Source organism: Bactrocera dorsalis, chromosome 2 (assembly GCF_023373825.1).
Source record: "Bactrocera dorsalis isolate Fly_Bdor chromosome 2, ASM2337382v1, whole genome shotgun sequence".
Lineage (NCBI taxonomy): Eukaryota > Metazoa > Arthropoda > Insecta > Diptera > Tephritidae > Bactrocera > Bactrocera dorsalis.
In genome coordinates, this window is record NC_064304.1 from 75,109,937 (window position 1) to 75,128,139 (window position 18,203).

An 18,203-nucleotide genomic window follows, 5' to 3' on the forward strand; every position below is an offset into this window, starting at 1 on the left:
TCTTGCAAAACCCGGTGCACGGTGCAAGCATTGCAGATTTACAACGGCACAACAACAAACACACACAGAAAAATATTTGCAAGGGCTGTAAAATATGTCAGACCAAAACCCATGTATATTTGCGTGCAATGTCACGCAAAAATAAAATTGCAACCCTGTTTTAGTTGCCATTTTACGTAAAGACATATTACGTCGTTAAATTGTTGAGTTACAAGTTGTTGCAGTTTTTTTTGTTAAAAATGTATGCAGAAGGTGCGCCAATTCACAATAGCCATGCACAATAGTTATTTACAATAAATTGACTGAATCAGTCGCTCTTATATCACTAGATTCTGCAATGGGTGCTCTCGTGCCCTTGTATATTTCGGTGGAGTATTTTTGCAATCTGCAATTTTGCAAGAGCAAGAGAATACCCCTAGTATGTTTACATACTAACTTAATCTCGTTATAAGCTTGTTCAATAATCTACCCGTTTACATGGGCAAATGAGATTATCAACTGCCAAATTTGTTGTATTTGTATTCTTCTTGGTGAATTGTAAAATTTCGTGAATCAATATTTTTACTCGTGAACTAAAAATGAAAAAAATAGTAAAAATTAAAGATATGAAAACAAAACAAAAGAACGCGATTAACTGAGATAAAAATGCAAAATTCGTTATTGCTTTTTGTAATAAATAACAATAGGCCAAAACGTTTGTGGAAACACGTAAGCAATTATATCATTTTATAAAATTCCCCCTTGACGTTGCTTTGCAGGACACTTATTTTGACAACGACACGAAAACATGACTGTAGGCCGACAGTTGTCATTCTCGCTAATTCCTATTTGCCAACGACAGTAGAATGAAGAAGAGAGATGAGGAAGAGTGGTGATGCCACTAATATGTAAAATGTAAAATTATTCACAGCTCTTACAAACTTGACGTTATTTTACAAATAAAAGCATAAAATAGCTCTATTTTATCATGTGTAATAACAATTGATAATTTAAAACAAAAATATATACCTATTTACTTATTTTTTGCATAAAAAATTTAACTTTGAACAAAATATTAAAATTTCATTGAAGTGTAAGGTATTAGTATGGCCACAACGAAATTGTGTACTTGCAAAATGGACAGCTGCGTTGTTTTGTGTACATGCGTTGTTTTGTTTTCATTTCACTTTCGTACTCTCGTTTGTCGTTTGTCGTCTGGTCGTCGTTATGTGTTTAGTACTTCAATTGCGCATTATTTTGAGCGGCTCTGCTCTATCGTTCAGTCGTTGTCGAGCCAGCAACGAATTAACATCATGTAAGACTATAGCGTTTCATTTGCCATTGACGATACCAGATAGTAATCGTACGATGCCACGATGCCGCGATGCCGATGCGCAATGTTACCTTCGCATCGTGGTAATCGTCAGAAGTGTTACTTAGTAACGTAATCGTACAATGCCTACCTTAATCGTGCAGGCCTCTGGTATGTACATATATACAAATGGTATAAATAACATAAACTAAACTTACCATCACTATTCATTTCTGTAGATATTTCGTCCCATAGTTTTTCTGTTATTAACTTATTTGTGTGGTCTATATTTTTATAATTATATATTGGGCTTCTTGCCTCGATCAAAAACACCAATTTCTCCCCATCAATGTTCACAAAGAATTTATATGCGCAATTTTGACTATGAAAACCAACGGTTCAGCTATAAGCAACGAAACGTGTTTTTCTGTCGTGTCTTGTTCATTTCATTCGGTTTCATTCGGTGTGGGTTGCGTCGTAGCTCAGCATGTGTTGATCGGCAACAAAGACGCTTTTGTCGCATTTTGTGTGCGTTGGCGTATGCAAATACATAAGAAGTTCGACAACAGCTCTTCAAAGAAGTCAAAGCACGAACATGCGTTTTCGCTTCGTCTTGTTCGGTGTGGGTGGTCACATATGAAGCTATAGGCAGTTGCGCATGAGACAAGAAAAACTGTTTTGACTAACCCGGTGTGGGTTCAGCCGTAGTCACCGAAGAGTCGCTCTTCCGTACTCACAGGAAGGTTCAATTTGCAATCCTGCGTTTAAGAGAGTTAACTTATTTCTACCGTAGAAGCTGAGCCGAGCTTTCATTTGCATTAAAACAGCAACATTACTCAAATAGAACAACAAAAACTATGTTGTCACTACGGAAGAGCGTCGATGATAAAAAAATTGTGAAAAGGATATTATCAGGTAAGAAATTATTTAAGAAATGTTCTTTAAAGGAGTTTTGTTGAAACATGTCACGTTTTTGACATTTGTCAAAACCTTTGTCCTTATTTTTTCGAAACAAAACCGACATTATAAATGCATATATTTGCTATTTTTTCATGTTTCATAATTTTTGTAATGTAAAATGGAAGTGAAAAAATAAACCAGAGGAAATCTTATTACTCATTAATTGTGAACGCAAAATTGATCTTATATCTAGTGCAACAAAACCACTATAGATCAGTGTAATGTATTATTGATACTTACAAGTAGAGTTGCTTCCATTGAAGTGTCCCTTTTGTTTTAAGTTTTCTTCTTCAACCCGAACAAAATAAACCATAACATAGCCCACAGCAAACATAAATATAATAGTTCCCAGCAGAGACAACAACGCTAATACATGTTCCTTCTCCAAGTTGTCATTCAAATATTCACTTATATACTCGACCTTGGATAACCATCTGTTGATTAAGCTTTGTGCATGTTCGTCAAAGAGATTCTGAAAGAATTTTTTTTAAATATAGAACTATATTTACACCTCTTTTATACAATTTAAACATTTATTTTAAAATTAGCTAAAATTAATAATTTTAAATTTGTAAACTGGCGGTTTTATTTTTCATTCGGACTAATGAAAAATGTTAAATACAAATATTAGACCAATATTGCAGCAGGTTCTCGAGTCCGTATTTCTAAAGTTTGCAAGGCTACATTTGAAGTTCTCAAAGCTGCAGTCCTTTTTTACATCGACTTTCGATCCACCTACATCGACGACCTTTCGTGCGAGTTGAGGAACGTTTTGTTATTACATTATCTCAACAACCATTCGTAGGATGCTTTTTATATTTCAGTATTTGCCAACCCTAGTGTTTCAATCTGGCAACTCGCAACTTTAAAGTAAAGTTTGACATTTTTAACTCAGAACGGTTTGACATACTACCGTTATTTGTGTTGTTCACAAAAGGGTGAGATATTAATCTCAGACAAAAAATGAAATCGCGAACATTTTCATGCGATTATTTTTTGAAACTTTCGACGGGGGTTAACTCACCAACAGTTAATCGATCAACTTTTTAACGCAGAACGGGATGGTCCTTCTAAATCAGTTGCTGTGCGCACACTTTTTTTATTGGCATTGTTGTAACTTTTTAACATAAAATATACTAACGAACAATTTCATGTAATGGTCTAGAGCGAGGCAACAAATCCCTCTGTTTACATATTTTTTTGTTAAGATTTCAATCTGGTCATCCCACGTTTCCAATTGTTAAACGTCAAAACCTTCTGAAATTTGACAGCAGATCGAGTTCAGGAGGTTTTGAGGTTTAGCAATTGCTCTCTCACTTCCAATAAGGGATGAATTGGACATCTCTTTATCTTTGGTTGTGAGTATGCGCATATGATTGGCACAATTTGCATTGTGGTATGAGTTTCGACTGCTTTACAGCCTCAATGACAACAACTGATGCAATATGGATTTTAGTTTGTTTACTGCATTTATAGCTTTGAATCTCCTTTTATAAAGGCCTGATATAATAGCCTCTGGATCGTTTGAATGGAGGATAGAGTCATGTGTAAAAGTTCACGCAAGTGAGGAAAGTTCTCTGATCGTCATTCACTTGGGAGTGGCCAGAAACGATTCTTTTACATATGGCTCAAGCAGCTCACGACTTCCGGTCTTTGGCCAAGTATCCTCTGGGTAGCCTAAGAACATCCGTTTGAAGGCGAGCTAAAATGAGAAGGCGAAACATCCCCTGCATAGAATTGTGCGCTGGGTTTGGGACCCGAAAAAAACACCCTCAATGAAAAATTACACACAACCTCGGAAGAGAAATCCCCCTTCTGATGACGACCATGGCAAACGAATTGAGGGCACGCACCTTGAATGTCCGGTCCCTTAATTGGCAAGGTGCCGCTGCCCAGCTGGTTGAAGTCCTCGTAAAAATAAAGGCTAACATCACCGCCATCCAAGAAATGTGATGGGCGGGATAAGGACTGAGACAAGTAGGTCCTTGTAGCACCTATGAGAACTGTCCCCGCCACGATGTCAAAATCGGGCTTGGCGACTTTAACGCCAGGGTGGGTAAAGAAGGTATATTTGGCTCTACGGGCGGTAAATTCAGCTTCCACGACGAAACATCCCCAAATGGGTCGAGGCTGATCGACTTCGCCGGGCCCGAAATATGGTTATCTGTAGTACTAGATTCCAACACAAGAAAATACATCAAGCTACCTGGCTGTCTGCGGATCGAAAAGCCACCAACCAGATCGATCATGTTGTGATAGACGGCAGACACGTCTCCAGTGCTCTAGACGTGCGTACGCTTCGAGGTCCGAACATCGACTCGGACCACTATCTTGTTGCAGCCAAGATTCACACCCGCACGCACGAAAACGCACGTCAACAAACACAAGGAAGGTTCGACGTCGAGAAGCTGCAATCACAACAGATAGCCGAACGATTTTCTACTCGGCTCGCACTCCTGCTATCTGAGAGCACTCGTCAACAACACGGTGTAAGGAAACTGTGGGACGGCATTTCAAACTCCTTACGTACAGCTGCAACCGAAACCATTGGTTTTCGGAAAGTGGAAAAGAACAGCTGGTACGACGAGGAGTGCCGTGTCTCAGCGGAGAGAAAACAGACTGGCTACCTCGCAACATTACGATCGACCACAACACGTGCGGGATGGGATAGATACCGAGAGTTGAAGAGGGAAGCGAGACGCATTTGCAGACAGAAAAAGAAAGAGGCCAAAACGCGTGCGTATGAAGAGTTTGATAAACTGTCCGACAGGGGTAATGCTCGAAAATTCTACGAAAATATGCGTGGCTTATAGAAGGTTTCAAGACCGGAGCATACTATTGTAGAACACCCAAAGGTGATCTAGTCACCGATGCCCAAAGCATACTTAAATTATGGAGGGAACACTTCTCCAGCCTGCTGAATGGCAGTGAAAGTACAACGCCAGAAGAAGGCGAATCCGATTCGCCAATCGATGACGATGGAGCAGACGTTCCATTGCCAGCCCATGAAGAAGTTCGAATAGCAATTACCCGCCTGAAGAACAACAAATCGGCGGGGGCCGATGGATTGCCGGCCGAGCTATTCAAACACGGGGGGCAAAGAACTGATAAGGAGCATGCATCAGCTTCTTTGTAAAATATGGTCGGACGAAATATGGTTGGAATTCAGGTGTGCTATGCCCAATCCATAAAAAGGAGACCCCACAATCTGCGCCAACTACCGTGGGATAAGCCTCCTCAACGTCGCGTATAAGGTTCGAGCGTATTGTGTGAAAGATTAAAGCCCACCGTCAACAAACTAATTGCCAGTCTTGGAAAAATCTTGGAAAAGACCCCTGAAAGGAGAATTGGCACACACCACCTCTTCGTCGATTTCAAAGCTGCTTTCGACAGCACGAAAAGGAGCTGCGACTTCTTCAATCTGAGCTGTATGAGAGATATGACGAAATTGACATAGTTCAGCGAATTAAAAGACAGTGGCTACGCTGGCTAAGTTGCGTGCGCGCATCGAATGGATTCGGTAGAGGACGTTCCTAGCTTACGAACGAGCCAGTTGTCTTCGAGCACTTGTAGAGTCAGGACAAACATTTTCGCGCGACGTGTTTCTGTGAGTGGTGCAAGCCGAAAATGCAGGCGTTCGTTAGAGCAGACGTACGCGATTAAATTCTGTGTGAAACTCGATCAATCTGCGACAGAGACGCTTGATATGATCAAGCAGACTTATCCAAGAACAAGTGGTGTGTTTCAGTGACAACAGGCCCTTTTAGAGGTCGCTGATGATGACCGTTCTGGGAGGCCTGCGACTCCGACCAACACCGACAATGTGACTCGTGTGCGCAAAGTTCAGTAGATACTGTAATAAACCTTTGCTATGTTTAACTCAACTCCAAAAAATCTTTGGATGTTGTGTAACACTTTTTTTGCTACTTTCGTCGTAATCAGGGTGCTGTGTTTGAATTTAAGCTACATATAAATTTTAAAGTTTGATGAGCAACACTTTAATAGATATTTTATAATGCAAGTGTTTACGTCATTTAGGTGATTATTGTGAATTACTTTGCCTATCTGTCCATTTTTATTGGGATATTACTTGTTGCTTAATGTTAAATGAGTTGTTTTTTGTGCTAGTGTTAAAACGCTTCAAGTATTTCTAAATTTTTGCATGCAAAAGGATACAATCCTGGATGGTAAAATATGTCGAAGATTTTGATAAATTTGTTTCTATAGAGGAATCCCGAAATCTTGTATATGCAGATGTGCGGAAGCTGAATACTTTGGTGAATTGTTATATTGGGTTGACAAAAAAGTCTTGCGGTGTTTTTATTGAATTTTTTTTTATTGAAATTGAAATGAATTTTTGATGACTCATGCCCAGCTCTTGACCGATGCTATGGCTGCTACTATGCCGGTCTCTTTCGACCAATTCAGCGATTTTATCGCAATTTTCGACGACAGGCCTTCCGGAGCATGGCGCATCTTCGACCACCTCTACATCAGAACGAAAACGTTGAAACCATCGTTGTGCGGTGGAAATGGAAACTGTATCGGGTCCATAAACTGCACAAATTTTATTGGCGGCTTGAGATGCATTTTTGCCTTTATCGTAGTAGTACTGTAAAATATGCCGTATTTTCTTTTTATTTTGCTCCATGTTTGCGACGCTATAACTCACGAACGACTTAAAAGAAACGAGAATCGATCAAACACGTGTTAGCGCGTGAAATGAGCTTTCCAAAAAGGTATAGCTTGACCCGATGCGACGAATAAAACTAGAACTACGAGCTTTCAGCGCCAACTAGCGAAAATACCGCGAGACTTTATTGACAACCTAATATATAAACATATACACATATGTACAATAATCAAATTTTAATTTTCAGATACCAGATTCCTGAAAACGCATTCACTTTTACAAAATGAAAAGTATACGATTTGTCAAATCCGGTAAAAGCTCCCAAACCTTTCATAAATTTTTTGTAAAAACTAAATGCAATATTGAATGACAATTTTGATTCTTGTTGTCATTTTGCAGGATTTTCGAAAATTTTTTGTGCATTTCACATAGGTAACTACTACATCCCCCTTCGAACAGTTAACTTCTGTATTTTAATATATTGTTACAAAAGTAGTATTAAGTTGTATTTGTATTACTATATGCATCCCTGATTATGAACAATAGCTGTAGGTATATGGAATAGCATTTGTCTTGTTGTAGACATCTGGCGCCGCACTGTCTGCTTGTCTAGTTAAACAATTGCTGAGTCTGGCGCCGCGACTGTCTGCTTGCGTCTGGCGCCGTATAGCCGTATGTTCTGGTAATTTCCAGACGCGATATTCTAGAAGGACACGTCGGCATCAGCGAGAAGTGCGTGGCTATATAAGCCGTGGCAGCGCCAACGTAATCAATCAGTGCTAAGAGTAAACTGCTATAGTGTAGACGAGTTGTGAAATAAAGAGTTGTTGAATTAAATTAAACAGTGTTGATTTTATTTGTCAATCCAGAGATACGAACCTAACAAAGTAAACTAGCAAGAGTAAATTCGTAACAATTGGTGTCAGAAGTGGGATTGTCAAATAATCCAAATTCAAGATGGTTAAATTCGGAGAATTGAAAATTCAGCAATTAAAAAAGGAACTGGAGGAGCGTAATTTGCCGATAAGCGGGCAAAAGGCGGATCTGCAGGCACGATTACGTGAAGCAATGGAAGCGGATGGAATTAATGTCGACGAATTCGAATTTGATGGCCCAGAAACTTCTACAAAGGTAGAAGAAAAAGTAGAAGAACAACGAACATCATCAAGCGAAGACACGAACATGCTGTTAGTGGCTATTAAGCAAATAGCAGAAAATGCAGTGCAAACAGAAAATCGTCTGGCACAGCAAATAGCAGAAAATGCAGTGCAAACAGAAAATCGTCTGGCACAGCAAATAGCCGAAAATGCAGAAAATGCAGTGCAGGCAGAAAATCGTCTGGCACAGCAAATAACGCAAATAGCTGAAAATACATCACAGTTAGAGTCTCGCCTTACACAACAGATTACGGAAAATACTACACAACTACAAAAACAAGTGCAAGAGAAATTTTCAAAATTTGAAGACGAATTAAGCACTTTAAAAAATGACGAAGAAAATTTAAAATCAGAAGTTCTTCAATTAAGTAATCGTGTGCGAGAACTGCAACTACATGGCCCTGCACCATCAACAAATAATCAAAGATTGAAGGCACCCACATTCGATGGAAGTATTCCATTTCAAATTTTCAAACTTCAGTTTGAAAAGACAGCAATGGCCAATAACTGGAATGCAGCGGACAAAGTGGCGTCCTTGTTTGTATCATTGAAAGGACCTGCGGCAGAAATCCTTCAGACTATTCCAGACTGTGAACGGGACAACTATGAGGCATTGATGAGTGCGATAGAAAGACGATATGGTAGTGAGCACCGGAAACAAATATACCAGATCGAACTGCAAAATAGGGGTCAGAAGATGAACGAGTCATTGCAAGAGTTCGCAACTGAAATCGAACGACTGGCTCATTTGGCAAATGCAGATGCACCTGTGGATTACATTGAGAGGGTAAAAATTCAATGTTTCATAAATGGAATTCGTGATGTGGACACCAAACGCGCCACATATGCATTGCCAAAAAGAACGTTTGCTGAAACGGTTTCGCACGCCCTCACACAGGAAACAGCTTCTCTACTAAGTAAACCAGCACACAAAGTACAAAGGGTTGAAATGGAACAACCGGCGCTGATGGAAGAAATATTGAAGACTCTGAAGACAATTGCTGCACAGCGAGTAAATACAACAGGCAGATGTTTCAACTGTGGAAAAGCGGGTCACTTTGCCCGAAATTGCAATATAAAGGTAAACCCATCAAAACGGAAACAACCAACAGAACATCGAAAGGGGATTCACCACAAAAATGCGGATGCATTATCACATCGCCCTTGTCCACTGGAATTTAAACATTGCTCCAAATCAGAAGGAAAAGAAGGTATAATCGACGTGCGATCACTGAATATAGAACCTGAAGATGATTGGACTCCTCACCGCATCAGAATCAATCAGCTGGAGGACCCTGATCTTGCAAAACTGATAATAGCCAAAGAAAATGGGGTACGACCACCAAAGGAACAAATAAGTAGCGAGAGTCCAACTGCAAAAGCATATTGGGCCCAATGGAACAGCATAAACCTCGTTAATGGATACCTTCATCGTACCTGGGAAAGCGAAGATGGCAAACATTCTCGTCTGCTGATCATAGTACCGAAGTCCATGATCCCGAAAGTATTGAAAGAATATCACAATGGACCTAGTGGAGGGCACCTTGGAATTACAAAAACTATAGAGAAGATTAAACAACGGTTCTACTGGATCGGCTGTCGATTTTCCATAGCAGAATGGATAAGTAATTGCGTAGAGTGCATGGCAGCTAAAGGTCCTATAGCCAAAAGTCGCGGTAGGCTACAACAGTACAACGTGGGATCACCATTTGAACGAGTCGCAATGGATGTTGCAGGTCCGTTCCCAACCAGTACGGCCGGAAACAAATATCTACTGGTTGTCATGGATTATTTCAGTAAATGGCCAGAAGTATATGCCTTACCAAACCAAGAAGCGAAGACAATAGCCGAAGCGTTTGTAGAAAATTGGATAACAAGGTTCGGAGTGCCCGTCGAATTACACTCAGATCAAGGCAGAAATTTCGAATCTTCCATTTTCAAAGAAGTCTGTACATTATTGGGCATCCACAAGACACGGACAACAGCGTTACACCCACAATCAGATGGGATGGTAGAGAGATTCAACCGAACGCTCGAAGAACATCTGCGGAAAATCGTTAATAAAGATCAACGGAATTGGGACAAGTGCATCCAGATGTTCCTGCTGGCGTATCGTTCAGCAAAGCACGAGACAACTGGTTACACGCCAGCAAAGATTATTTTTGGATCTGATCTGCGACTCACTGCTGATCTTAAGTTTGGAACGAATCCTACAGCTGTAAGAAATGATGGAGATTATTGTTCTGCCTTAAAGGAAGAAATGAATGAATTGCATCTAATGGTAAGACAGCATACGCATCTGATGAGCAATAAGATGAAGGACCGGTTCGATCAAGCGGCAAATTCAAAAGGTTTTGAAGAAGGTGATCTGGTCCTGTTGTACAATCCACTTCGAAAGAAAGGCTTGTCCCCGAAACTGCAGACAGCCTGGGAAGGACCCTATATGGTGATGAAACGACTTAATGACGTGGTATACCGCATACAAAGAAATGGAAAAGCACGATGTAAAATGAAAGTAGTACATTTGGAGAGGCTCGCCCCATTTGGTTCAAGAGGATTTGTGCCTAATCGGGACGATTAGGCTTTAGTGGAGGGCAGTGTTACAAAAAGTAGTATTAAGTTTTATTTGTATTGCTATATGCATCCCTGATTATGAACAATAGCTGTAGGTATATGGAATAGCATTTGTCTTGTTGTAGACATCTGGCGCCACGGCTGTCTGCTTGTCGAAACAATAGACATCTGGCGCCGCACTGTCTGCTTGTCTAGTTAAACAATTGCTGAGTCTGGCGCCGCGACTGTCAGCTTGCGTCTGGCGCCGTGTAGCCGTATGTGCTGGTAATTTCCAGACGCGATATTCTAGAAGGACACGTCGGCATCAGCGAGAAGTGCGTGGCTATATAAGCCGTGGCAGCGCCAACGTAATCAATCAGTGCTAAGAGTAAACTGCTATAGTGTAGACGAGTTGTGAAATAAAGAGTTGTTGAATTAAATTAAACAGTGTTGATTTTATTTGTCAATCCAGAGATACGAACCTAACAAAGTAAACTAGCAAGAGTAAATTCGTAACAATATTCAATTTGTATTAGTTTATTTTCAATTTGTTCTCTACTAAAATGATATTTTATGTCAATATGTTTAGATCGTTTGTGACAAGAGGGGTTATTAGCAATACTTATACAACCCTGATTATCTTCAAATAATTTAATTGGTTGTTTCAATTTAATTTTTGAACTCTTCATTAACGATTTAAGCCACAATGCTTTTCTAACCGCCTCAAATAAAGCCATATATTCTGCTTCAGTTGATGAAGCAGCCACGGAGTTTTGTTTTCTCGTATTCCAACAAATTACATTTGAATCAAACATTTTAAATAAATATCCTGTTGTACTTTTTCTATCACTCTCACTACCACCCCAATCTGAGTCTACATAACCAATTAAGAAATTATCATAATAAGTATTTTTCTTAAATACTAATTTCGAATCAATAGTCCCCTTCTTCTTCTTCTTTACTGGCGTAGACACCGCTTACGCGATTATAGCCGAGTCAACAACAGCGCGCCAGTCGTTTCTTCTCTTCGCTACGTGGCGCCAATTGGATATTCCAAGCGAAGCCAGGTCCTTCTCCACTTGGTCCTTCCAACGGGGTGGAGGTCTTCCTCTTCCTCGGTTTCCCCCAGCGGGTACTGCGTCGAATACTTTCAGAGCTGGATTGTTTTCGTTCATCCGGACAACATGACCTAGCCAGCGTAGCCGCTGTCTTTTAATGCGCTGAACTATGTCAATGTCGTCGTATATCTCGTACCGCTCATCGTTCCATCGAATGCGATATTCGCCGCGGCCAAGGCGCAAAGGACCATAAATCTTTCGCAGAACTTTTCTCTCGAAAACTCGCAACGTCGACTAATCCGTTGTTGACATCGTCCAAGCCTCTGCACCATATAACAGGGAATTATGAGCGACTTATAGAGTTTTAGACTTTGCTTCTCAATTGCCTACTCAGTCCGAAGTAGCACCTGTTGGCAAGAGTTATCCTGCGTTGGATTTCCAGGCTGACGTTGTTGGTGGTGTTAATATTGGTTCCTAAATCCAAGTCTCGAGTGCGACGACTGTTTGTTTAATGACAGGAGATATTTCGTCTTGCCCTCGTTCACTGCCAGACCCATTTGTTTTGCTTCCTTGTTCAGTCTGGAGAAGTTCAAAAAAAAGTGCTCTAATCGTCACCAAACTTTACGGGATTACTCGTCAGGTCAATCTAAAGATTCTCTGAAAGATTCATTGAAATTGGTTCAGCCGTTTCGGAGCCTACCCGCAACATACAAACATACTTTCTGTTTTACTATATATATATGGCAACACCACAAGCTTATAAAATTTATATTTCGCAAATACAACCATGCGCATTCTATTCGCTTTTAACTTGTATTCGCTTAAGGTTAGTTAAAGAAAATAAAAACGCCTATCGTCCCTTTTTGCATTTGGATCCTGAAGAGCAAACACGTGTTTTATTTCGCTCAGAATCTCTATAATTGGTGACCCTTGACGGTAAGTGAGATGTCGCTCAACGATAGCCTGGCGGTTACTGCTGGTCCAAGCCATGGGGAATTCAACATTACAACACCAATTTTTCCACGTATCCCACTGCCTTTTATGTCAGAAGACAACAGTGAAGCTTATTTTTACTCGTTAAATTTTTGGTTTGAGGCCTCTGGCGTTACAACCGACTCGGCAAAATTTAATATCGTAGCGGCCAGTATACCGCAGGTAAAGTTAATGGTCGATGATGTGCGTGAAGTTCGTATCCACGAGGTATCCGCATCGAATCATACCACAGACAACGACCTGAGGACCGAAATAGCAGAACAGAAACAGCGTTTTGATAGAAATTGGCACGAGTCGACCCATCGGATATGCAATTGATTCCCGTTAATAGTTCACCGATTACGGTTTTTGGAGAAGTCATACTTCGCCTTAACCTCAACTTACGCAGGGATTTTGCTTGGAGCTTTGTGATTGCAAACGTAACCCAAACAATCATTGGAGCAGATTTTTTATCACATTACGACCTTTTACCTGATCTTAATGGACGATGTCTGCTCGACCGCAAAACAGCAGTTAAATCATTTTGCACAGTAGCGCGAATCAATGTATCAAACATTTCAACCATAAGTTCAACCCGAGATTTTTTAAACTCGCTGCGAGAGTTTAGTGACGTAACGCGACCAGCCGCTCCGGATTCTACAACGAAGTCCACCGTGGTTCACCGGATAATTACAAACGGTCAACCAATTTTTTCTCGGCCAAGACGGTTGTCGCCTGAAAAGCTGACTGCAGCGCGCGCTGAATTCGAGCTCTTGATGAAACTGGGCACATGTCGGCCATCCAGCAGTAATTGGGCTAGCCCATTACATATCGTGCGCAAGACCGACTAGTCATGGAGACCGTGTGGAGACTACCGCGCGCTTAGAGCGGTAACCGTCCCGACAAATACCCTCTGCCGTTCCTGCACGATTTCAATAATATTTTTGCTGGAAATTCAACATTTTCAAAAATCGATCTACAGAAGGCCTTTCACAAGATCCCAATCGATCCCAATAGTAGGGGAGCCCAAGAGGGGATTTTTGCAGTTACTTAAGCGTGTCAGAAAACTATATAGGGAGAAACATTGCACCCTTTTATGTACCCCTACCAAATATGAGCCCTTAATATGGAGGCGTGCGTTGGGGGGGGGGTTCGTCAGATTAGAAAAAAAATCGATCCTTCGGGAAACTCAAGCGCGTCAGATTAAGAGATGGTATGTTAAATGCATGAAGACGAGTGTATATTTCAATATTCTGACAGTTTGAGGGTGGCTTAGAGAAATAGCAGGGTGACAAATCTGTAAAAAAAAAACGTCACCTTGAAATACTCGAGCGCGATAGATTTTTTTTTTCATTGTAAAGGTAATTCTGTCAGAATCATGAAAACACAAATACTGGGGCTCACGTCTTATTAATCCGAAAGGACGACAGTTGTACTATACTATTATGAATAAGCATAATAAACTGGATATAATATCTCCTGGTAAGCCGACATACTGGCCCAGTGATAGAAGAAAAATACCAGACTTAATAGATTTTGCTGTAGTCAAAAATATAGATAGATCGCTTATGACAGACACATGTACAGACTTATCATCTGATCATTCTCCTGTACTAATAAAGTTATACGAACAGCCCATGTTATTTGAGCCGAAAGTTTCTCTAACATCACATAAAACTAACTGGTTGAAATATAGAAAGTATATCAGCACCCACATCAATATTGATTGCAAAATAAATACAGGAAGAGACATTGATGAAAATATAAAAGAAATTAATGACGTAATAATTAATGCAGCTGTATTGGCAACACCAAAAAGAAACAACAAACCAGTTGGTTTTAGAAAGATCACCAATAATGAAATAGAGAAACTTGTAAATGAGAAAAGGCGAGCTAGGCGGGAATGGCAGTTAAATCGATCCCCTTCAACTCTGCTTCAACTGAAATCTGCTGTACGAAAGTTAAAAAAAGCGCTTAAACGCGAAGAGGAACACAACACTGAAAATTATATAAAGAAACTGTGTCCAAATTCTCGCAAGCAAAATTCTCTTTGGAAAGCACAAAAGTCTTTCAAGCCACCAGTAGATTCCAACATGCCTCTAAGACAGTTGAATGGTAATTGGGCACGTAGTGATGAGGATAAGGCAAATTGCTTTGCAAATCACCTAGAAAAGGTATTTCAACCCAATTGCCCAAAGAACAACTTTGAGTTGCCAACCTTGCCCAATACCGCAAAAGAGTCGCATGTGTCTATTAGGACTTCTACTTCTGAAGTTACTAGAATAATAAAAGAGCTTAACCCCAAAAAATCACCTGGACATGATAATATTACCCCAAAAATGCTAATTGAGTTACCAAATATTGCCGTAAAGGTGCTCTCTTTGCTCTTCAATGCAATTCTTAATCTCGGACACTATCCAAATTCGTGGAAAAAGTCGCAGATCATCTTGATAGACAAACCTGGGAAAGACTTAACACAGCCGTCTTCATACAGACCAATCAGTCTTCTACCCTGTCTTTCTAAGATATTTGAAAAATTGTTACTATCAAAGATGACTCCTTTCCTCCACGAAAATAATATAGTACCAATGCACCAATTTGGGTTTCGTGAAAAACATAGCACGATTGAGCAAGTAAATAGAATTACTAACGAAATAAGAAAAGCATTTGAGCACAGAGAGTACTGTTCAGCTATATTTCTAGACGTGGCATGAGGGCCTTTTATACAAGATTAAAAATATTCTACCTTCAAAGTTATATAAAACATTGGAATCGTATTTAAAAAATAGAAAATGTATGGTAAAAGTGGGAGATTTCATATCTGATGAAAGACAGATAAGGGCTGGTGTACCCCAGGGCAGTGTTCTAGGCCCAACACTATACATCATATATACAGCAGATCTTCCAACAGCTAACAATGTATTAACTTCTACTTTTGCGGACGACACAGCTATAGTGAGCCGTAACAAATGCCACATAATAGCATCAAGAATATTAGCCGAGCACTTAAAGTTTGTCGAAGAATGGCTAGCTAACTGGCGTATAAAGGTAAATGAACAAAAGTGTAAGCATGTTACATTTTCGCTTAGACCAAAAATGTGTCCGGCAATAAAAATTAACAATGTTTTAGTACCCCAAGCGAATGAAGTAACCTATCTTGGTATTCACCTAGATAGAAGACTTACGTGGAAAAAACATATATCTAGTAAAATAACTTGCATGAAGATAAGAGCTGCAAATTTAAATTGGCTATTAAATAAAAACTCCAAACTTAGCCTAGACAACAAAGTGCTTTTATATAATGCGGTCATAAAGCCGATTTGGATGTATGGCATTCAACTGTGGGGTACGACCTGTGCAACTAATATAGACATAATACAAAGGTTCCAATCAAAAATGCTTAGATCAATCACGTGTTCACCATGGTACATGCGTAATGAGAATATCCATAACGACCTTGGTATTTCTATGGTAAGGAAAGAAGTTGAAGACAGCAGAATTAAATAAAGGGTGATTTTTTTGAGGTTAGGATTTTCATGCATTAGTATTTGACAGATCACGTGGGATTTCAGACATGGTGTCAAAGAGAAAGATGCTCAGTATGCTTTGACATTTCATCATGAATAGACTTACTAACGAGCAACGCTTGCAAATCATTGAATTTTATTACCAAAATCAGTGTTCGGTTCGAAATGTGTTTCGCGCGCGTGTTTTGTTCAGCGATGAGGCTCATTTCTGGTTGAATGGCTACGTAAATAAGCAAAATTGCCGCATTTGGGGTGAAGAGCAACCAGAAGCCGTTCAAGAACTGCCCATGCATCCCGAAAAATGCACTGTTTGGTGTGGTTTGTACGCTGGTGGAATCATTGGACCGTATTTTTTCAAAGATGCTGTTGGACGCAACGTTACGGTGAATGGCGATCGCTATCGTTCGATGCTAACAAACTTTTTGTTGCCAAAAATGGAAGAACTGAACTTGGTTGATATGTGGTTTCAACAAGATGGCGCTACATGCCACACAGCTCGCGATTCTATGGCCATTTTGAGGGAAAACTTCGGACAACAATTCATCTCAAGAAATGGACCCGTAAGTTGGCCACCAAGATCATGCGATTTAACGCCTTTAGACTATTTTTTGTGGGGCTACGTCAAGTCTAAAGTCTACAGAAATAAGCCAGCAACTATTCCAGCTTTGGAAGACAACATTTCCGAAGAAATTCGGGCTATTCCGGCCGAAATGCTCGAAAAAGTTGCCCAAAATTGGACTTTCCGAATGGACCACCTAAGACGCAGCCGCGGTCAACATTTAAATGAAATTATCTTCAAAAAGTAAATGTCATGAACCAATCTAACGTTTCAAATAAAGAACCGATGAGATTTTGCAAATTTTATGCGTTTTTTTTTTAAAAAAAGTTATCAAGCTCTTAAAAAATCACCCTTTATATATGTAAACTCCGTGATCACCCAAACCCTTTGGCTAATGCTTTGGTACATTCCTGCAATCAAACACGCCTTAAAAGAAGAGATATGCCCGCGTACTGAGGAGCAATGTATCACCAAAACACCTCAATCATTTGCTTGAGCGTGTCTAGTTTTTAAATAGGTTTAAGATTTTATTACTTATTGTTAGGCTTTCAAAACAAAAAGCAGATTCAATAAATAAAAAAGATATTGAAACAAAAAAAAAAAAAAAAAAAAAAAAAGAATCATGAAAATCATATAATCTGACAATTTCCGTGGGGCGATACAGGTAAAATCGTCGATAAAAGGTCAAGCGTACTAATCACTATAGCGTGGTTGTTGTTAGTAAACGCTTGACACTTTTTTACATCCATTGTAAAAATGAGTGACGTTAGTGTCAAATGTGTTTACTGTGGCGAAGAAACGTATGAAGAAAAAAGTTTATTCCACAAACTAAATTTTTTTTATTAATATTTAGATCTATTTTCATATTAATAAATTATTCAATTTTCTATACATATACATATGTATATGTATACACTGTTTTTATTACATCCTGTAACAAAAACAAGAACCAAACAGAATTCTTCCACTTTTAAATCGTCAGATTAACGATATGCCTCTATATAATTGTCAGATTATCTTTTGGGAAGACTCTGACATGAAGTTCATCCCACTGTATAAAAATCTGACGCGCTCGATTATCTCAAGGTCACCTTTTTTTTACAAGTTTTAAAATCAATAAATGACTTTTGTCCACGTCGAAATTGTCAGAATATTAAATAGTACACTTTTTAGAGGTTCATTAACATTCGCTTAGAAAATCTGACGCGCTCGAGTAACTTATTATTTTTTTTTTAACCTGTCATTACGGCCTTCAACCCTGACTTGATTGTCAGATTAATATATATCGACTATCAGAAATACAATGCGCGTATATACCATAAATGACTGACGCGCTTGAGTATTTTCATGTGACTGTTTTTTTTTTTTTACAATTTTGACACCAATTTCCCCCTCTTCTCCCCACTAAAATGGAAAACTTCACCTAGAATTTTTTTTTTTTTAAACGTTATCTTGACAATCTAGTAAGTCTCCATGACGCTCCAGTAACTGCA

General features: G+C 39.5%; 1 protein-coding gene across 1 annotated transcript in view; it reads right to left on the reverse strand.

Moving 5' to 3' along the window:
- Positions 1–2,131: 2,131 nt before the first annotated feature.
- Positions 2,132–18,203, reverse strand: part of LOC105226404 (dnaJ homolog subfamily C member 16) — a 623,397-nt gene continuing 607,325 nt past the window's right edge. The window contains exons 9-10 of the mRNA XM_049449953.1: positions 2,492–2,723; positions 2,132–2,157 (exon numbers count right to left, since the gene is read on the reverse strand). Of these exons, the coding sequence (XP_049305910.1) occupies positions 2,147–2,157; positions 2,492–2,723 (243 nt within the window). The 3' untranslated portion in view covers positions 2,132–2,146. The remainder of the gene's footprint in view (positions 2,158–2,491; positions 2,724–18,203) is intronic.